The sequence below is a fragment of the Vanessa cardui genome, chromosome 18 (assembly GCF_905220365.1).
Source record: "Vanessa cardui chromosome 18, ilVanCard2.1, whole genome shotgun sequence".
Taxonomy (NCBI): Eukaryota; Metazoa; Arthropoda; class Insecta; order Lepidoptera; family Nymphalidae; genus Vanessa; species Vanessa cardui.
The window spans coordinates 5741154-5764966 of NC_061140.1; the positions used below are offsets into that span (position 1 = coordinate 5741154).

At 31.3% G+C, this 23813-nt stretch overlaps 1 protein-coding gene across 1 annotated transcript in view; it reads right to left on the reverse strand.

Moving 5' to 3' along the window:
• The window catches only part of LOC124537168 (Down syndrome cell adhesion molecule-like protein Dscam2), a 253873-nt gene that overhangs the window by 167648 nt on the left and 62412 nt on the right, over positions 1-23813 (reverse strand). The window contains exon 2 of the mRNA XM_047113890.1: positions 22290-22339. Within this exon, the coding sequence (XP_046969846.1) occupies positions 22290-22326 (37 nt within the window). The 5' untranslated portion in view covers positions 22327-22339. The remainder of the gene's footprint in view (positions 1-22289; positions 22340-23813) is intronic.

A 23813-nucleotide genomic window follows, 5' to 3' on the forward strand; every position in this document is an offset into this window, starting at 1 on the left:
AATAACTTCAATTTTTTACTTTAGTCGTGTACTTTTCCTTATTTAGCATTGCATGAAAACATGTACTTACATACGAAATAGCGATGTTTATTACGTTTATGGACGTATATGCAAGATAGCGCTAACAATAAATTCATTTAACGCTACCCTTGTAGTGCATATATGTATATTGTAATGTTGCGACAGTTAAAAGCAACACGTATGTATATGTATAATAGAAAAAACTTATAAATTTATATGTATGTAGTTACGTTTTCATATGCGAAACAAATTCTGCATTCTACTATGTAGAATTCAGAAAATTGGATAAATTTAAAATCTTTTATACTTACAGTATCACTTGATATGTACCAAAAGTTAGGTAAACTTTTCTGATTGGTTGTAATCAAGTTTGACGTGGTTAGACCGCGTGCATCTTAACCGATGATTGCGGGTTCAAACCCAGGCAAGCACCGCTGATTCATGTGCTTAATCTGTCTTTATAATTCATCTCGTGCTCAGCGGTGAAGGAAAACATCGTGAGGAAACCTGCATGTGACAAATTTCACAGAAATTCTGCCACATGTGTATTCCACCAACCGTATTGGAACAGCGTGATGGAATATGTTCCAAACCTTCTCCTCAAAGGGAGAGGAGGCCTTTAGCCCAGCAGTGGGAATTTACAGGCTGTTGTTGTTGTTGAAGTTTGACATCGAAGTAGCTTATATCCTAAATGTATAATATGTAAATTTAATGAAGACGCAGTCGTGGAGCTAATACTTATACAAAAGAAAGTTTTTATATTTATTATACATGCACATACTGATTTTCATATCTGACTAATGGAGATGGGCTCCTCTTCTTTAAATTAAACTCATTCCACGAAGGTACTTCAATCAATGCTGGCAATACACATGTGGCAGAATTTCATCCAACATAGAACATTCCTCGAGATGCTTTCACCGCCGAACACGAGATGAATTATGAACTCAAATTAAGCACATGAAAATTCAATCGCTTGGCCGAATTTGAATTCACGTATTCAGACCGCCAGGTCTACTTAGTTCTAATATAATATATTGATGACGCATTTATATACGAACGATGGTTTTTTTTAATATTTTGAATAGATAAATAAATAATGGACATTTTAGAAATGCCTGAAAAAAGGACGTTATTTTATTCCAAATAACTTTGTCAAGAATTTAGCTTTAAATAAATTAAACAAAAAAAATTGTTATTTTTATTTTGTTCTTCGTAATAATAAACTGATTCGAGACAATTTCGCAAGAACGAGTATATAATACTGAACATTTTCTTATATACATATAAACTTATGTATGTATAATGTATATGATCTTGAATGAGTATCAAACACAGACATAGAAACTCTTACATTTGACGATTATATTTTCTTAGGTGATTTTAGCGACGATGTTATTCGCGATGAAGATGAAGTGTAGCATACAGGATGGTGAACTATCTACATATGAGCGAAAAAATAAGTTCACTGTCTATACTAACTTACGTTATCTGATGGTTCGAAAAGTGCAACACAATCAAAATGAGCGTAAGTGAATCATTGACCTTGTGTAGTTTCTAAGGTACGAGAGCATAAATATTTTTTGCATCTGAAATTAGGAAAATACTATACCTATATAGTAAGTGTGCACAGAGAAACGAAGTAACTTCCTAAGTAGTAACTTTCTAGTAAATTACCGGTCATGATCTAGAGAATTGAGAATAGATCTTGTGATATGCCTCATAAGGTATCTAACACTAAAACATGTCAGATAATTCACAGCTATATTATTAGTAAGACATAATATACCAAAAAGTCAACTCATACAAAAGACCACATCAACTCTAAAAAAAGACCAAATAGTCTCAACATCTTGTTAAAATTACTAGATCAAAAGAGGTTTCATATGTATATATTAAAATACACAAAGTAGGGATCCACTGCGTTTCGTCTCGTAATACATACGCCATATTATGGGATAAGGACGTCAGTTCCCCCACCGCTATCTAATAGCATGCCCTGAATGACGAAAATGTCGCCTTTATGATAATCGCTGTATTTCATAGCCTCATAAACGACGGCGTTGGCTTCGGATTTTTTTTTCCTCAGAAATGTCGACATATTTAAATAGTTTGAAAATTCTGAATCTTTTATATAAGAAACTACCATATAATGAAACGTGTATACATTTATATTTATTTATTTACTCTGTATTCCGCCCAAACTTAAAACAAAAAATTACATTTTTGCTACACAGAATTGCATGATATGCAACTGCCGGATACAACAAAAATACATCAAAATTTTATACTTCGTTAAATACAAAAACTGTTTCAAATATTAAAGTCAAATTTTGCGTAAAATCGATGCAAATACAAAGACCATTTACATAGGTATAAGTTAATCTAGCAATTTGATTTGCCTCGCTGATAAATGCAAGCAAGGAAAACTACATTTACAAGAGATACAACAATGAATGAGCCAGTGTAACTACAGGCACAAGGGACATAACAACTTAGTTCCCAAGGTTGGTGGCACATTGACGATTTAAGGAATAGTTAAAATTTCTTACAGCGTCATTGTCTATGTGGCGATGGTGACCACCTACCATCAGGTGGCCCATATGCTCGTCCGCCAACCTAAACCATAAAAAAAGACCTTTTTATAAGCGATATTACGCATATCCCCTAAACTAAGCATGGTGTACATTTTTAATTGCACAATTTTCAATTGTGTACACTTTGCTTTGTCCCTTTGATCTCCCTTTCGAGAATGCATTAAAGTGATCGTACTTTTTTTAATCGTCTTCAAAACGATAATGGCTTTCATTGTTTGAGATCAAGTGTTCTTCTATTTTTAGAAAATGAAAATGAATATATTATTCCAGCTCAGTGTACATTTATTCTATTTAACATAAGAATTAATAAAATTAAATGCGTAAATATTTACAAATATGAACTAAAACTAGTTAATGTATAAGTCTTGACCACGTGGAATGGTATAACACCTCGCCTCTTTACCTCCACTGGTGAGAGACTGGTTCGTTTCTTGCCCAGAGGATCGGAATTGCAATTCAATGGGGAAATGCTACTAGCTTTCTTGTCACCATTCCACTCAGTGTACTAGAAATTATAACATCACGTCTCTATAATTAATTATTATTAATTGTGTAATTATGTTCGAATTTAATGATAAGGTATTAAATTAGAATTAATTGTACGAAAGGGCTTATAATTTGGCGTGGAAAATTTATTGGCGCGTTTCGTAAGTTGGATTGAAATGCCATAACGCTTTCTTATACTGACATGGGTTCACTCCGCTAGCTTTCATACGACCTTGCGCGTGCGCCACTACATACTTAATTACCGTATATTATTATTATTATTAGATATATATTTATTTTTGTAACGAAATTCTTTACATTTTTTGGAACGAAGTTCTTTTACAGGATTTACATTTGAGTGAACAGAAATCGTCACGTAAGGAAAAAGCGTTATGTCGCATTTCGATTTCCGCTGCGACTTCTCTTTTTTTATATCTCTGTTTGTTTGTATTCTTATTCAATTTGAAGGCTGATCAAGCCCATGTAACTACAAGTAAGGTACAAGGAATATAACATCTTGCCAAATTAAAAAAAAAAACACAACTGACAACATATAGTACGAAACAAAGCTACATAGACTGTCTGTCGAAACGTGTTAGACTCAAAATCTACCGAATAGATTTTTATACAATTTTCCCCAATTAAAAGAATTTATTAATTACAAGTAGTCGCCCGCGTTGCTCGCGTTTTAGAGTGTTGGTTGTCATGTCCTTTCTTGGAGTTCGTGGTAGCTTCATACCAAATTTCATCAAATTCGGTTCAGCGGTTTGGTCGTGAAAGAGCGGCAGACATATTGAGTTACTTTCACATCTATAATATTAATATAGATGTGTAAATTGGCTAATGTACGTTGAAGATAGGAACTTATTCTATCTATGCGAACTAGTATTACTCGTATATATTTTCAATATATACGTTTTTAAATTAATATCAACAACAAACAACAGCCTGTAAATTCCCACTGCTGGGCTGAAGGCCTCCTCTCCCTTTAAGTAGAAGGTTTTGGAACATATTCCACCACGCTGTTCCAATACGGGTTGGTGGAATACACATGTGGCAGAATTTCTATGAAATTTGTCACATTCAGGTTTACTCACGATGTTTTCCTTCACCGCTGAGCACGAGATGAATTATAAAGACAAATTAAGCACATGAATCAGCGGTGCTTACCTGGGTTTGAACCCGCAATTATCGGTTAAGATGCACGCGTTCTAACCACTGGGCCATCTCTGCTCTCTATATAATATAATTGATATTAATTTATAAGAACTATAATATACAAACTCGCACATATTGTAGTCTAAAACTTAATCGAGGACGGTACATTTGAATTGTAAAGCGTTTATCAGTTTTGGCTTAGTTTGAATTTTGTTAAAAGTTGGAAATTTCAAGTGAAGGAGACTGATTTGAAATCAGAAAGTAACTTTATAACAATTCAGTTATCCGACGGAGTTTTGAGTTGGAACTATTGCTTTAATAAATAGTTCTTAATACTGATGTTCTGTTTTTAGACAACTTCCAAAAATAATATCTCATTTCGTTTATACGTCACTATAAAAGCTGAAACTTCGGTAAATCTTAAGATTTCAGAGTGAGTTTTACCGACATGATTTGGTAAATGTAAGTATGTCTGAAAATGAGACGTTTTTTTCGGGCTTTTGCCATTCTATTTCATTATATATTAGGTTAGGTTATTAGAATCGCAAACCCTTTTGGACCTTTACTATTACAAGAATTGGTATATCTTTAGGTTAGGTTAGGATTTACCATAGTCCGTTCTTCTACAGTAACATACATATATGTAATATATTTTAACATATAAATTTACTGTATTGTCATTTATGAATGATTCTGATGATTATTTCGTGTTCCAATTTCAATTTTATTCGTATTAAATATTGGTAAGTAGTTGAAGTTGAATATCAACTATATTTTATTTATAAAATAAATGAATTTATTTGTTTATTGAATAGTAATAAACGAAGCTTTTGAATGTATTTTGCATAACGCCCTTATAAATAGTATCCACTTTAAATCGTGTAAATTTAATTAGGCGGTTTTATTTGTTGTTTTACAGCACAACTGAAGACAAAATAGTACGTTTTTAAAGTTATAATTTTTTTTTAGATATTTTCAAGATACATTTAAATTGCTTTTTGCGTGATATATACATAGTATCAAGTTCATTTGACCTAGGTATATCCTTTGATATTGAATAATTACATTAAAAATAGTTCGAAATATGTGTCTAGTTTAATTTTTGAAACTTTATTTTCACCGTGCCGTTAGAACATAAAAGGCTGTGTATGAAATACCATTTTTAGTAAATTATAAAATATTTATAATCTGTGGTATTTATTTACAAACCAATTAATATATAAAAAACGTTGCTGTTTTCGTTTAAAAACAAAACAACTGTAAGCAAAGTATACAAATACGTAACACGAAAAGCAATAATGAAAAGGTCACAAAGTTAATTAATTTATCTCTTATTATGCTCGTCACGTTTAGGTTTCTTTAATTTTCAGCTTCATAAAACATCTCATTATTTTGTATGCATAGGTCGTAATTGAAGAAATATTATTCTTTAATTCGACACTCGTTTGAAATTAAGTATCTGTGTCTATACACCTTTGTCAAGATGACGCTACCAATAATTAAAAAAAAAATAAACATTATGGATTTATAATTTTAGTTTAAGGATTTATAAAATTATAAGTATGAGAGGTAATATACATATGTATTACGTACTTAATTTAACACAACATTACTTGTTTGTTTTGTGTTTCTATACCGTTCATCCAATTGCTTTTAATTTTGTATCACTAAAGTTAGTGGTAGCGTGACAGATCGCTATCGGGTAATTGCATACGTAGAACATCGAAATTGATGGTTATCATAATAATTTATAATTACAGAAAACCATTACGACATAAAAATGAGCTCCGTTAATGAAATGATTTTTTTTTAGGCACGCACTCAAACAATTAGCTGAGATGGTCCAGTGGTTAGAACGCGTCCATCTTAACCGATGATTGCGGGTTCAAACCCAGGCAAGCACCACTATATATATATATGTGCTTAATTTGTGTTTGTAATTCATCTCGTGTTCGGTGGTGAAGGAAAACATCGTGAGGAAACCTGCATGTGTCTAATTGCATCGAAATTCTGCCACATGTGCATTCCACCAACCCGCATTGGAACTGCGTGTTCGAAGGTTCCAAAACCCTGTCCTTAATGGAAGAGGAGGCCTTATCTCAGCAGTGGGAAATTTACAGGCTGTTACTTTACTTTTTTACTTTACCACACAAATATTTGACTGAGCGATCAGCGATCGAAAGGGCATGGCGGTATAATAAAGCGTCTTGCCGTTATCTGTCACGGCATACGAATCAGTTTTATCCCCAAGGCTTCCTTTCCATTTGTATCTCGTTGGTATAATATTGTAGCAAAATATGACACATATAATAATATCAAATTAGGCAAAAACTAGTGTGCTAAACAATAGTTTAGCACACTAGTTTTTGCCCACGGCTTCACTTACGTATGAGGAGAGACGGACATGAGACAGGTAGCCTATTCTATTTGTCCTTCGTTTCTGTCTCCGCTGTTAAGCTGTTAAGCACGAAAAACTTCATAATCATTTGAATAGTTTTAGAAATAAATAAACATTCTTTCACATTTGTTGTATTAGATGAGATTATAGAGAGTGCTTTAAATCGGGGTGTGGCTGTCTCGAAGATAAGTATACATATATTAGTATGTTGGGAATGTGTCCACGATACGCCATGTAGTGATAATATTTTTCTTGTGTAATAAAATTGTATACATCAACACTATTTTGAGTAATAAACATTATAAAGGTAAAGTAAAGTAAAATGCCTCCTCTTCCATTAAGGAGAGGGTTTGGAACATATTCCACCACTCTGTTCCAATGCGGGTTTGTGGAATGCACATGTGGCAGAATTTCGATGAAATTAGACACGTGCAGTTTAAGATGCTCGCTTTCTAACCACTGGGCCATCTCAGCTTATTATAAAGGTAAATGTCAAGCAATATTGCTAGTGTTGTTTTGTTCCTAGGTAACAGGTAAGCCAGTGTAATTGACACGTTGACAATTTAAGGTCCGTAGTGGACAACGGTACGTTAAATTAATATGTATATATATACCCGTTTACTATTTTCATTTCAAATAATATGATTTCAAAAACTACGATGAATTGTATTGAAGTATATAGAATGAGCCAATATGATTCAATATACAATGTAATGTGAAAAGTTTCGATAATTTGTATAATTTCGGTGAGGTTAAGTTACGTTGGCATTTATGTAATTTAACTGATAATCAATTATATAAATTACCATTTACTGAATAATAATTCCTAAAATTAAAATTTTACAATATCGCAAAATATATATAACATAACATTTATCAAGAAACTTATACTAAATCTTTTAGTAGACAATATAAGAACCCAAAAAAGTCCCTACTAATGTTGAAAATGTAAAAGTAACTCTGACTGTTACATTAAGCCGCTTAACTGATTTATATGAACTTTGTTATGGAAATAGTTTGAGATTTTTAATCACGAAAATCATGCCTGTAAAGTTTTGTCCTGAAGTATTTTCTAATTTTCGTCCTATCACATTTCAAAACCTGAAGTTAAGCCTAAAACATAACTGACTATCCGATCAATGAAAAAAATATAGTTCATTATATTCGCATTGCACACAATGAACCTTTTTTGACGTTAAAGCTTTATACATAAAAATAACAAACTTAAAAAACAACATTCGAAAATAGAACAATGTTATTTAAAATATTTATGGCAAAAAAATTGGTACGATATCTCACAATACGAAAATTCTATATTGTTATTAAATAAATTCTAAATTTAAAAACATACAAGGCTCAAAAACATCTTATGCACGGATCGCACACATATAAACCACCAACGTATGTACTCGTATACTACTACATTCACATTCTTGTTACACTTGAGCTCTTAACCTTATTCTATCAGTAGTGAACATCGCTTTTTCCTTTCAGTAAGCCATAATGGGCTGTTACTTTAAACTTTGTACTCCATTTTAGACAAAACCGACGCCTCCTTCACATATAACTAAAACTTAACCAAATTTATTCTTAAAGTACGTTGCGCGATTTTACTAGCGAGTCTATATATGTATAATTTTAACGACGTATACGACTCGCAGGGGTAACGTAATATTGCTTCAACTATTATCTTTATGTGTAGCGAATGCTAATATGGTCGCGTGTATCGCTACGAGTGTAGCAGATGAACAAAACTCGCTACAAAGACATCGCCCACTTTACATATTACCGGGCGATTTATATTCTATAAGTCATGCGCATACATCGTATTTTATAGCGAATGAAATGTTTTATATTTAGAAAATGTTATTGAATTCTCTTGTTATGGAAGTTTGCACGTGTCACAAATGTTAGTATTCTATTACATATATTCTATAATGATAATTATACTTAGTTGGATTTATGTAGGTAATTGTATATTATTGTAATTCAAAATATAAATTTTTGTTACTGTTAATCAGTTTCAAATGAATTTTATGTATTACAGATACAAAGGAGAGCCCGGTTCAACCACGCATTATCATTAAGGAAAGGCAATTTATTAGTATAAAATATTTAACAACTTCCAAAACTAATTAACAAAAGCATGCCAGATATCACATGTTGCATGCATGCATCATAATAGTTAAATATATAAATTAAAAATAATTATGTAAATAATTGCCAATAAAGTTAGTTGTATTGGTAAATCTATTAATAGAATAATTGGTTAGTGGATGGCGTTAATATAATATTAACATTGACACAATCGACTAGATCATTAATCATCAGATCAACAAAACTTAATTAGGTTATTCGTTATCACGTAGACACTGATTATAATGTGCTTAGTAATTTCAAATCGATCCCTAATTACATATACGGTCTAAACCTACATATATATACCTATATACATGTTCTATTTAAAAGATAAACAGGAGATAATTTGACTAATTAAAAAAAAAATCAATAGCTCGTAAATGTCCTGCTGTAGGGCTAACTTCCTCATCTTTAGGTTACATTTTCAAGTTAATTTACAGCTACAATACAGAATAGTAGATAGATTAATAAATTACATTTAATATCAGAGACGCTTTCTAGAATTTAAACCGGCAATTTCTAGTAAATATTGCACAGATATATGTTATATAGCGACTGACCCATCTCGCTTATAAATATGATATAGATTATATAGATATGATCTGTGTATAAAACCAATAAAAAATAGACGTTCCAAATTCAAATACGTACGTAATTTATTCATTACTATTTATTAATGTGTTCCAAACCCTCTTCTTAGTGGGAAAGGACGCCTTAGCCCAAAAGTGGGAAATTTACAGGCTGTCACTGCACATTAATGTAATCATTAATACGTCAACAATTTAAATTTAGAATCAGGTACAATAATCATTCGTTATTTACAATTTAGGTCTTTCATAATTATTTTTTTTTTACCTAAGGAAACGTCAATGATTATGATATAACAACTTATTCGTATACTTAAAACGGATTTGTTGTCTGTATTCGTTTTTAAGAGTGTCCCAGTCAGTACGCCAAGTCTCAACAATCAACAACAACAGCCTGTAAATTCCTACTGATGGGCTAAAGGCTGCCTCTCCCTTTGAGGAGAAGTTTTGGAATATATTCCACTACGCTGTCCGCAATGCGTGTTGGTGGAATACACATGTCGCAGAATTTCTATGAAATTTATCTCAGGCAGGTTTCCTCACGATGTTTTCGTGATGATGCACATGAATCAGCGGTGCTTGCCTGGGTTTGAACCCGCAATCATCGGTTAAGATGCACGCTTTCTAACCACTGGGCCATCTCGACTCCGCCAACTCTGCTTCGCCAAGTCTATTTCAACTAAAACTATATGCAGTTAAAGTATGTAAACAACATTAGATGCCTCATATAACGTAAGTAGAATACATAGACAAGTTATACAGGAGAACGGGGCGCCATCTAGGAGTAAAATTGACTTAAATTTTTAAGGCACTTAGCTAAGACTTTGAGAAAGTTCGCTAGTTACCGGGAATAGGATTTGGCTGATCTCATATTCCTTTAACTTGGTCATCAGAATATCTTTTATGAGATCATTTTAATTACAGCTTGCCTAATCAGGAGGAAGATGAAAGTTGGTGACGCGACAAAATCATTCGAAAAAAGTTTGAAATTAAATCGACCCACAAAAAACTGGTATTAAAAAAATGTACTGCTCGTTTTATTAAATAATAAATATTATTATTAAATAAATGAAATATAAAGTCAAAAACTATACTCTAATTATTAACCCTAATTATTAATGTCATTCACTTGTATGAATGAAAAAACCTAAAAAAGTATAAACATTGATATTTAAAGTAGATTTGGCGACGTACATATAAGTTTATTTAAAGTTTTTTTATCAGTAGGACGTAAATATTTATTTTAGAGACTATAAAAAAACATAAAATTGAAATATGTAAAACATAAAATTGCGTTTGGTAATCCGTCATAGGTATATCTGTATATATTATGTCAATAGCGATTGCTCTGAAACTTGCCCTACAGTCAGTTCTAAACATAGAAACTGTTCTAATGTAACTAAACCTTCCGGTCAAACATGTACATTTGCATTTCTATCAAGGCACACATAGGCAAAAGGTTATTTCGAAGTGTATATTTCCAGAAATACAACTGTATCGCTAACTGTTGGCAAAGTAACAATAAAACTATATTATACTATATTATATTCAAGTAAACAAATAGCCCTTTAATGTCACCTAATAGTAATTTATCTATCTTTATTATAAACCACCTCCAACACTTCCACAAAGCCCGTAATGTAAAATGTTATGTCTCCTGTACCTTTTGTCACAGGCCTTTTCGCCCTTCAAAACATATACCGATACAGAGTAATTTGTTACTACACTTTCACTGAATAGATAAAAAATAAATTAAACAAATAAATATCTTCTCTTTTAAAATCTTTAATAACAAAGTTACTATTGAACTTTTTTCAACGCCTACAAATGGAATCATTATAATGGATTCCTCGAATCCCATTAAACCTTAAAGGTATAAAAATAATAATATAAGATCGGTCCTAAAAGCAGTGGAAATTTTCTTTGTTTTCTTTGTATCGTACTTAGATTTAATTTTGGTTTCAGAATTTAATTTATTAATGTAAATTTTTAGTAAATGCCATCGAAACCGACTTTTATAAAATAATCTTGAATAGTAATGTTCATCTCGAAAAAATTGGTTCATGACTAACTCGGTCTGACGCCTGTCTGGGGGACATAAAGACCAATGATGTCAACCTGACTGATTTCGATTATATCTACATATAATATAATAGCCAATTAGGTAGGTGTTATTTTGTTTGGTATTTATAAAACATGAGCATTTGACAATGGACAATTAAACAGCGTGTAATTTTGTACAACGAGTGCGCACTACTCTCTTGCTCTCATAATCTGATGGATCACCAAACTAACACCAAGTGGTGTTGTGACTTAGAGTATCCAAGCGCTGGACCATTTGATTTGCGTGTTTCTTACAGAGCACGTAATGCTGGTCCACTTTTGACCACTTCTTTTTTACTGCGATTTTTTTGGCTGTAAACTCCTAAATTTTTTAGTGCTATTTTGGTCGTATTTATTTACAAACATCGATCAAAAACAAACAGCTCGTATTTCAAATATAGATTCAGGTGAATTTGAAAAACAACATTTGTTTGACACCAAAATCAATAAAATATATATATATATATATATATATATTAACACAAACAACGTTATTTTTTTGGACATTAACTGTACAAAAATGCAATATAAAAAAATATTGGTCCACTGTTGTTAACGGCTGAAACAATTTTGATTAAATTGCTCAAAAACACACATTGTGTTTTTCAGCAGGTCCTTATTGAATTAAAGGTTTAGATTCACCCAAACGAAGTCGATATATTTTTATCCCATCTGAAATAAGAAGTGCTTACTCAGGGCTTCGTGAGTTTAAAATTAACTCAATTTTCCTTTTCATGATATCAAAATTAATGTTCTCAAATCAACCTTTTGTTTTTCAAACGAGCCTTTATATACAAAACAAACATATTTTATTGTCTTATTCAGTGTATTTGCTTTCGATACGAAGAACAATTTAATACGTTTATTGTATTTTCTCAATAAAATCTTTGTTCTAAACAGTTTCATGAAACGGCAGAAATTCCTATAGGAAATAAATTGCTTACGAACAATTTATAATACGAAATTACAGCTGAGAATTCCTGAGTGGAAAATTTAAAACACAAAGGAAATTTAAGACGTTAGCATGTCATTTAATTTTCACGAATCATTAACATCAGATGCAACAAGCTGTTCTGGACGTAAGTTCACGTGTTATTAGTTTATTACGTAAATATTTTTTACTCGAAACTCAGTACGATAAATTATACTAGTGACCCGCCCCGGTTTCGCATGGGTGCTTGATATGTATCGTTATATTATGATCAAATTACATTACATAAAATCACTATAAATTGTAGCCTATGTGTTATTCTGTTATAAAACCTATATTACTGTAAATTTTCATCCAAATCCGTTCGGTAGTTTTTTCGTGAAATAGTAACAAACGTACATACATCCATTCTCATAAACTTTCACATTTATAATATTAGTATGATGTCGTAAATATTATAATTTTATTCTCGTAGGTAGCTTACTACAGTTGCAAATTATTTGCAATAAAAATACTTACAAACTAAATATGAACAGAGAGATTCTCGAGTGCCAAAAAATTCATTTTGAATATATATTTGTAGAAATCTTTAATTATAATACACAATTATTTTTATATGCCTAAAATTTTATCTATATGAAATAAATAATAAAACAGTAAATATACTAATAAGGTTGAAATAAATGTCAAAAACAACACTAACAATGTATTATTAACGAATACAACTAACATTTATATAAAAACATGCCAATACTTCTAATATATATGGCTTGTACATTAGATTGCTGACTTGTCTGCATATATTAAAATAAATAATAAAAAATCATTACAAAAAATATTATACAAATCCATTACCATTAAGACAGTCACATAAACGCCAATTTATGGTGATCCTTAAAACAGTGTTGATTTTTTTTTTATTTTAGATTTTATTCTAAAATTTAAACAATCAACCCTTTAAATATAGATAATTAAATTGAAATTCGTATTGCTATATATAAAAAATTCAACAGCCGTAAATCCATATTAATTGTTTTATAATTAATCTGTAATTGTAGCGTTAAATATGTGCTTCATTAAAATGAGTTATAATTTCAGATTACATTGTATACAAATGAAATAACAGATAAATAACATTACGCAACACACGGTCAATGATTTCATGTTTACAGTACATAGTTTGTTACATATGTGCGTACTAAAATAATTCTAGTGCATTTAGAATAGGCTCACCAGTTTCGCTTCGAAATTACGATGTTATTCCAAACTATTTGTAATTATAGCATTTGGTGGCTCAGCTTAAATGCGGTCCGTATTGACCTTTATTTTGATATTTATGATTGATAGTACGATGTATTTATTTTAATACGAATATAGCTTTTTCGGCGTAATGAAGAGATATTATATTTGCTCATTTGTATGTCTATAAATGGTACCTATTTGTATCGATTTATAAATAGATAGGTATTTCACCAACGTCACGTACGACTTTTCGTACTTAACCAACGTTTTGTCAAGTATCGAACTCCGAATTACTTGGAGAGTAAAAAATGTAAAATGATTATGCTACAATTTTTTTGCGACCAAATATAATAGAATGTCATATACATATATATTTTTCACTAAGCGTTGTATGTCAATACATAACTATTTGTTGTCACGTCAAAGAAAAATATAATACCTGAACATTATCACTTGACATATTTCTACCTATGTACCTTATAAATTACTTACTTCATTGAGTATTGTTTTGTTCAGCAACTGTACGAAAATAGCACACGTTATACTATATCTCCTAATAATTTCTACTTTTTATGACAGTCAAATATCGTAAACAAAATATATTAATATACAAATTAGTGGCTCATCTTGATTTATAAGAAACGGGTTCGGAATAATCTAGTTTCCTAACAGTGAAAGTGATTTTTTTTTTTTCAAAATTATAACATTGATTCCGTACGTTACTTAGCTTTGCATAAAAAGAAAAGAAATTGCCTCTTAATATTAGTATTGATTTGAATCGATCGTCTTAGTAAGCACTTGTCTTGTTAGAAGTACCAGGGAAGCATAAATATGTAGGCACTCAGATACAAATCTTCAAATCTCTAAGAAATGAAGGTTCCCTTGTTTTTACTGCTATCGTGGTTTTAATCTAAGGTAAGCGTATAAATAAGACCTTTGTCAGCGCGCCTACCACAAAGCATTCTACAAGGCTTTGTTATAATATCCTTGGGATATCCTTGGAATAGTAATATGTATATTTCTTTCTTAGGTATCGCACGATTATAAACGTTAGAGGTGAAAAAATATATCTTGCTTTTGTTACAAATACGTGCTCTGATCTTTATAATTTTGTAAGAATGCCAGTATTTTACGTATATTTATAATAAACTATTTTCCTTTTGTAGTTTTTAATTTGCTTTCACTGTTAAGTTGTTACTCAACCGAGCAACCTATAGGTACTTAGTACATATAAATCTAATGTAAAGGTAACTTGTCACATCATCTGATCTAATTTGAACCATTTTTTTCTAATTCTGTTAGAATATCCCACTGTCTAGTTCTTATAAAATTTGGTCAAAGATTCTGGTTGAAAGCCGGTCTAGCACCTATAGTTAATATCAGGGGTAATGGAAAACAACATGGTTATCAACCATGCAAGTAACCCGTACTGGAATAATCTGCCCTAAACCTTTTCCCCAAGACCTTACCTTAACCTAATAATAGGACCTTCATGGGCAGGATAATATAAAAATATTCTTTCAAATATTGTTACACATAATGTATGCTATGTCATGAATGTGCAAATTAATAGAATCGGCAAAATACTCGTAAAAATAGAAGTTACTACCGTATATATTTCCGCACCAAAAATAAATGCCCATAAAATATACACTCTGGCCATTTCCAATACAAAGCTCTGCAAAAAATACGGCTTTATTACGCGCTTGCAATTTATATAATAAAAAATACATACAAACATTTCAATATTTTATCATAATACTTTATTGCTGCGATTTAATACAGTTTTACTCAATTAAAATTAATGGATACTATATATCTAGTCTTTTAACATATTAAACCTTTTTGTTATTTCTAGGATATTTTCTCATATATATGTTTATATATACATATATGTTTAAGTTTCATTTAAATTAATATATGGACATTTTTTTTATATTTTTTTTTCATTAGGACAGCCAACAGTAGATGCAATATCACATACAAAAAAACTATTTACATTTCAAAATTACCACTATATACATATATACATATATTATGTGCTTAATTTGTGTTTATAATTCATCTCGTGCTCGGCGGTGAAGGAAAAGATCGTGAGGAAACCTGCATACATGCATGTGCCTAATTTCGTTGATATTCTGCCACATGTGCATTCCACCAACCCGCATTGGAAGAGCGTAGTGGAATATGTTCCAAACACTCTCCTTAATGGGAGAGGAGGGCTTAGCTCAGCAGTGGGAAATTTACGGGCTGTTACTTTAATATATAACCTTGTGTTTGCTTTGAACCCTTTTTTAAGCTTTTGACAACAGTACAACTTGCTCTTTAAAATTAAGTATCAAGAGAGACTTTGTTAGTTACTGTTTGACCATGAGTTAAGAAAAATTTACATATTGAATTGTAAATAATTACGAGACTATATAACTATTTGTATGTTTTTCTGTTGTAAGTTTTACATTCAATTTAATCTTTCGTTCATGATAATTCACATTTGCTAATAATTGCTTAGTAGATAAAAGTTATTTTATGCGTCATGAAAAAAATGATGAGTTGCCCGCTAAATTGTCAATTAACTACGTAGTTGAATAATTACGATTTTTTTTTGATTGTGATTAATATTTAGATCGTTTTTTTTTTATTAAGATTATTATTTTTTTTTATGTTATAGGTGGCAAAAGAGCAGGAGGCTCACTTGGTGGAAAGTGACACCGCCTTGGACATCTACAACACCGGGGGGCCTTGCTGAAAAAATATTTACATAATTTTAAAACTATTTTAATTATGCCGAAGAATTAAAACGTCTTAAGCAAGTACATAAGTAAACGTAAATTTTCTTTGTTATATATGTATATGCTGTTGTTTTTATTTAAATAAACAAAAGATATTAAATAATAAAACCTATTTTATTAGAACAGACTTGAAAGTATATATGACCTCAATATGAAACGAGAAATTGTTTATTTTTATAAATAAATTGTATATTCTACGTTCGATATAAACAAATACTACTCGTAAAGTTGGCTGAGTAAACTACGGGGGTAAATAAACTTTATCCTGACAATTTTCTTATTTGTGTACCAGACTTTGTTGTGATCACATGTTGCAGTTTATTTCAACTCAAAACGAACTATATACAACTTTGGACTTAATATTAAATAAGGCAATTGGGTCATCATATCTTGTATCGGATAAAGTTCTAGATTAAATCCTAATTGCTTGGCCTATTGTGATACTGAAAGGCGTAAAGATGTGTACTAAGACTGTTTTTGTCTCTTTCTTTCGAATTTTAAATCTTAAATGACAGAACGAGCTAAATTTGTTTAACACAACATCTGCTTAAAGCGTATGTCATACAAGATACAATAAGTCCTGTCAATATATTCAAAAATGCTACTTATTTTACTTAAGGTTAGTTGAATTGTTTAATTGACGATTGCAATAAATTTACCGCACGTTCCATTATTCATAGCCTTCTGCTCCGTAAGTACTGATCCAATATCAGATCCTATGTTACGCCTCGTAGACAATTCTCCTCAATTCTCTTACACGACAGCTAATCGTAACTTAAATGTATTCACCGTCGGGTATTAGTCAGGGTATTAGTGAATTGGTAAAACTTAGACATTAATATTGTAGCTTATTTTTGTTATTTTATAGAAGAAGTGCACTTTGTTTTTTATACTAACGACCCGCTCCGACTTCGGTTGACTGCAGAATGTCTTACAATGCTTTTACTGCACCACCATATTGCCGTCTTCCATACACATTATCCTTCTAACCCAAAGGTTGTCTGGAAGAAATGGCTTATAAGCCATAAGACCGCCTTTTGCTAGGCCAATTTTGTTTTAAATTAAAATATATTTTGTATCTTTATGTATATTTGGTGTGCAATAAAGAGTTAAATAAATAAATAATGTTCACAGTTTTTCAGTCATTTTCTACATACATACATATTGGACGTGTATTATACATACTCTTGAATTAATCTATCTATTGAAAATTTTTTTTCACACAGCTTCAAAGTTCGTATTGAAAATTTTAAAGATCTAAGCATGCGTAGAGACACTTGTATGTTATGTTATCGTGATTTAAAAGAAACTATATTTCTTAAAATTTTTATATGATATATAAAGAAGAGGTTATTTGTACCGCTTAACTAATACGTAAAACTTATATCAAAAGATGCGGCGCGTTTCGGATAAGGTTTTAGTTCTTATATTTAAAAAAAGAGATAAAATAATTAATTTTAAGTCATCCAGACTAACTGAACTAAGACTAACTAGAAAATAAGTTTTATTATTTTAAAAGTCAGATTTGATCCTTTTTAGATTTCGTTTTCTTTGCCTTCATCTAAAGTCCTATCTCTAATATCACGCTAAAAACAAGCGGTTTTTATTTTAATTTTTGTTGAATATTCATTAATTTATTAAAAACAAAAATTGTTTATATTTGAATATTCATGATAATTAATTGGTTTATTTAAATCAAATGTTTTAAACACAAAAACAATACTATAATAATTGTTAAACCGAGAGATAATTACGGAGTTTTATAAACATTAATTACACCAAAATGTAGGTTAAATAATTAAATTACATAAACCAACTTGTGTTATTGTACAAAACACGGGCTGTTACGGTAAACACATTATAACACATTACACGAACTAATGTTATTTGATATTCCTATTTCAAACAATGATTAAGAGATTACCTAACTGTCGCAAGTGTGTAAATTTATCTACTTAGTGATTAGAACGTGCGAATTTTAACCGTATATTGCGGATTCAAACTGGAACAAGCACAATTGAAACATGTATATATTATATACATATGCTTTCTGTGTTTATAATTCGTCTCCTTTAGGAATATATCGTTGAGATAACTACGTGTGGCGGATGAAATTCTCCCACAAGTGTATCTATTTTTATGGTATAGGTTGGCGGACGAGCATATGGGCCACCTGATGGTAAGTGGTCACTATCACGCATAGACAATGACGCTGTAAGAAATAGTAACTATTCCTTACATAGTCAATGTGCCACCAACCTTGAGAACTAAGATGTTATGTCCCTTATGCCTGTAGTTACACTGGCTCACTCACCCTTCAGACCGGAACACAACGACACTTATTACTGTTGTTTGGCGGATGTATAACTGATGAGTGGGTGGTACCTACCCAGACGAGCTAGCACAAAGCCTTACCACCTAGAGAGAGTATCCATCCGCATCAGAGCAATGAAGTAGAATAAGCAAGCCTTCTTAAGATGAGATGAAAAACTATAATTAACGTTTCGAGATAATTATTTAATAAAATAGTATTGCACCAAGCAACTTATTTATCCAAACCAAGTCTGTCTAGCCTTTAGTTATGAAGCCTTTTTAGTATCTGTTCTTGACATTAATGAATGAACATACTTTATGCCGATGAGAATGTTAGAATTTTTTTCAAAACGTCGCTGAATTTTCTAGAAGTTACCAGTACTACTAGACTACGACTAGAAACGTTCACGTTAATAAAAACGCGTCAATCATCATTACATAGTATAAAATAAAGTCTCTTTTCGCTGTCTGTCCCTATTTATGCTTAGATCTTTCAAATTACGCAACAGATTTTGATGCGGTTTTTTTAATAGATAGTGATTCGAGAGGAAATCTTTTGTTGATGATACATGTTCAATATAGTAAAGAAACACGAAAATAGTATATTTAGTAACATCATTGCACCTGTGCGGAGCTAGGGCAGATTGCTAGTCTTTACTTAACTGTACTAAAGTAATGAGATAAAAATAATATCATATGTATCAAAAGAGTTCCTTTGTGCCATTTATTATACGGATATAACGCATGTTCAACTTTAGTTAGCTAGTACGAGGCGTCCCGACAGTCTGAATGAGGTTTGTTTGCTATTTGTTAGTGAATTTTACGCTCGGCCGCCGACACGTAGATAGATATACTTATTGAGCAAATTATATTTGCTATACATTATTCAATTTTGTTTTACAATAATGACGTCCGTGGAATTTCTTTGTAATTCTGTTTGAGAATACTAATATAATGAAAAAATAAAATTTATTTCTTTGTATAATATATGGGCAATTGAATATCTCGGCAACTAATCTGATTATATATTTTTTTCTCTGGTCGAAAATACACTAATAACAATACCCCACACTAAACAGCATCCCTGCGGAATCGTCAATTAGTTATCACGTTCAGAAAATCGTATCATTCTGTCACGGCTTGAAAATCAATACCTATTGAACTTTTATATACCTTGTATCGAGCAATATGCTTCATTTAATGATTATCTATTAAAATAAAGTTATAAATTTATTAATTGGAAAACTTATAATAAAGGCATTGTCTAAAAGATAAAGGACGATAAATTTTACTTCACGAATTTATTCCGTCAATCGAAATAGCAATAAGATAAGTTTTTAAATATAAGTTATTTTACAGGTTTACATTATATTAAAATCGAGAACGGTATACTTTCAGAATGAACAAATATATATATCAAAAATTGTATAGATCTATACAGGTAAGTGTATAAAATAACTAATTTCAGTCCGTCGCGTCGTGACAAACACGCTGAGATGCAGCGTTCCATTATTAGTTTTATGTAAGTAGATTTTATTTTCTAATTAGGTAGTACAAAAATAATACTAATTATTGAGAATAGAAGTTAAGATAAAAGAGAGAATTTCAAACAATGCATGTAAGTTTCCTCGGTGTTTGTTTTACCGATAAGCACAGTCTGAAATTAAATATAAATGCATGTACAAATACAAATAAATGATAACTAAATTGTGCTTGGACAGTATGCCATCACACGTTTTGTCACCTAAATATCACCACGTGTTTTATTATTTAATTAATACGAATGTGATATATTTTGACAATCTACAATTATTCGATAACATTTACGATTTAAAACACCAAATATATTATTTCTAGTGCGTTACTACCTTTGCAACACACGCAGTCATTACTGAGACCAAATTCATTACATACTCCTTTATTTTTAAATATTAAATAATCTATTGTATCTTATATAGAATTAATATTTTTTATACCAATTTCATTATATTTATGAAAAAAAAATTGGTCAAGCAACGTTTTTATAGGTCACATTACTAAAAGCTCTAATTTAATAAAACACGGTAACATTTAAGGTCCTTTCTAGTCGACAGTTCTGTTTAATTAAGAGGAACATATTTAATTTGTATACCAAGCCGATGCTAACAAAGAACCCAGTCGGAATGTTGTTACGTGGTAACTCCGAGAGAACAATGAGAGATAAGACGGGGGAAGTTTTCTCGTAAACCCTTTACCGCACGCAGTGTTACTCGACACAAAAGATTTTGAGAGGTTGCTTGAAAATATAGAACAAGCACTGCTATGGGAACTTTTTGGTTGTATGTGCAGCGTAGTTTTTTTAAATCGCTTGCAGTTTGTTTTAAAAAATAAATTATTCTGAATATACACAATTATAACGCGTACATCTTTACCAATGATTGTGATTTCAAACCCATTATGTGTTTATTTATGTGTTTAATTTGTGTTAATAATTCATCTCGAGCTCGGTGGTGAAGGAAAATATTGTGAGGAAACCCGCGTGTGTCTTATTTCAACGAAAATGGGCACATGTGAAGCCACCAACTCGCATTGGAGCAGCATAGTAGAATATGTCCCTAACCTTCTCCTCAAAGGGAAAAGAGGCCTTAGCCCATTAGTGGGATATTTACAGGCTGTATATGTACATATGTTTATGTTCACATCAAACCTTGTACATGTACATGTTTTAATCAATAAATTTCAAAACTTTAAACAATTCAAAAAATAACGAAAAGCGTTATCAGGTTTTTTGATTCTACCTAAAGTTAGAGCTTACTGGTAAATAACACATTTAGCTCTACGTGTATACTTTCTAGCGTCGTACAATCAACTGAGGACCAGCGGGGCCACGCCCAAGAGATCCATGTCCGAAGATATACCGATCCCCTGAGGTCCACCCACGGATGGAGTTTCAACGCTGTTTGAAAATAACCTGGGATTGTACGACGGAGGCTCTAATATTTAATATATTAAAATTAATTTGTTTTATCTTTTATTGAGCTACAAGCGGATTTGGTATAAAACAGTACAGTTCAGTAGTTTAGAAGATGGCATGAACTATCCAGTTTCGAAATCGGATAACTTTGAGCCTTGGGCAAGCCATGTGGCTAGAAATGTGCCTGGCAGTGAATTTTAACGATGGCAAGGAAGTTTGGTAGAACTAACATTTTAGGAGCGTTTCAATATAGTTCCCTGGGATACCTATGTGTCGTATGACACATGCAAGCTTCCTTGCGATGTTATCCTCAATTAACAGTTACTCTGAATAAGAAATATAAATCGTTGTTTAAGAATCACGTGTTCTAAGAATTGGTCTAGCTTGTATCTTATTGAAAATGTCTTTAATATGTAATGTTTCACTTAAAATAATAAGATAAGATTAATAACAATAGAAATTTTGGTGCTGCAATCAATGGCAGACGAGACGAAAAATATTAAATTTTAGTTAATTTAATTCTATATATACATAATTAATAACAATAATTGATATAAATAAAAAAAACTTACCCAAGAAACTCAGCAGTAAATATGTACACAGCATCATTTTCCCAAAGTTCCTGTAAAGAAAGACAATGATTTAATTTTTATTCTTAAAACTTAGACAATGTTTATTAACCTATTGGAAGTATGATTAAAAATAAAGGTTTTAATTAAAATAATGTATAAAGTTTTGTAGCATAATCAGTGGTAAATTTAAAGTCGAACATTAATAAATGATAAAATACAAGTATTTTTTATTTTATTCCAGCTAAGCGAGGCATGTCACAGTGCACAGGTGTATTCGGTAATACAGGTGCACTAACAATGACCACACTTTCAAAGTCCCATGAGACAACCAATCCGCCATGACAGGAATGAGTCAGGCACAGGACCAACTTTACATTTCCAACTTTTAGGCTGTAACTGTGTATTCCTACGTCCGACAAAAAATTCCAATAATCTTTTTTCAGAACAACCTGGAGTTTGATTTTGGAACCTCGAGATCGTTGGCCATATCGCACAAACTACTGGACCAATAAACGTTATACTCTTTGTTTCAATCACTTACATTGCTAGTGAAAAAACACAGGAGAGCTAAGGTATTCTATTCCTTGCACCATTTTTTTTATGCAAATGGTATATGCTACATAATCTCGATGCACCGTGACGATTTAATCAAAACTAAAACGTTCTTTATTCAAATATGTTTTAATTAAATGCAAGAAGATCTAATGTAAAGCATGTAAAATTTCCACTAATTAAATCGCAGTGCTGTATGTAATTATGTAAAATTTAATTGTTATGCAAGTCTGCATGAACTGCAACTAATATTTACTCCATACTTTATAAATTACTAAATTTGCTTTTATTAAATTTTATTTGGACAATCTTGATCAAAACACCTCTTCATTAAAAAAAACTACATCAAAATCAGCCCATCCATTCAGAAGTTACGATGTTACAAAGAAACATATACCACCCCTCTTTTTCATCGGAGCTTAATAAACTTTTAAACGGTAACATTATACACCTAATACATACTCGTATCGAACTTAAGTCCTGAACGCAAAGTCGTTCTCAGATAGAATCAATATGCCCCGTATTCATTATCATTAATGTTAATTCGTGCGGCGCTGGGGCAGGCGGCACGTGTCTGAAATGACCAGACCATGAATGGCTATTACGGAAACGTTAAATTGAATTTGGAACTGTGTTAATGATATATATTAATGGGTATTGTCCCACTTATTAGATCGATTACGAAATAAAAGGGTTAATAAATATTAAGTATCTTCTATAAATAAATCAGCAAAGATTGTTTTAATTCTCCTATATTTATTGACTGCTACCAACCAGCAACGGAACAGTGTGATGGAACATGTTCCAAATCTTCTCCTCAAAGTGAGAGGAGGCCTTAGCCCAGAAGTGAGAAATTTACAGGCTTTTGTTGTTGTTATTGACTGTTCGATTTTATTACATATAAATTTAAATCCATTTAAATTAAAACATTGTAACTCTCCGCTAGATGGTGCTGTTGTACAATAGCTTTTG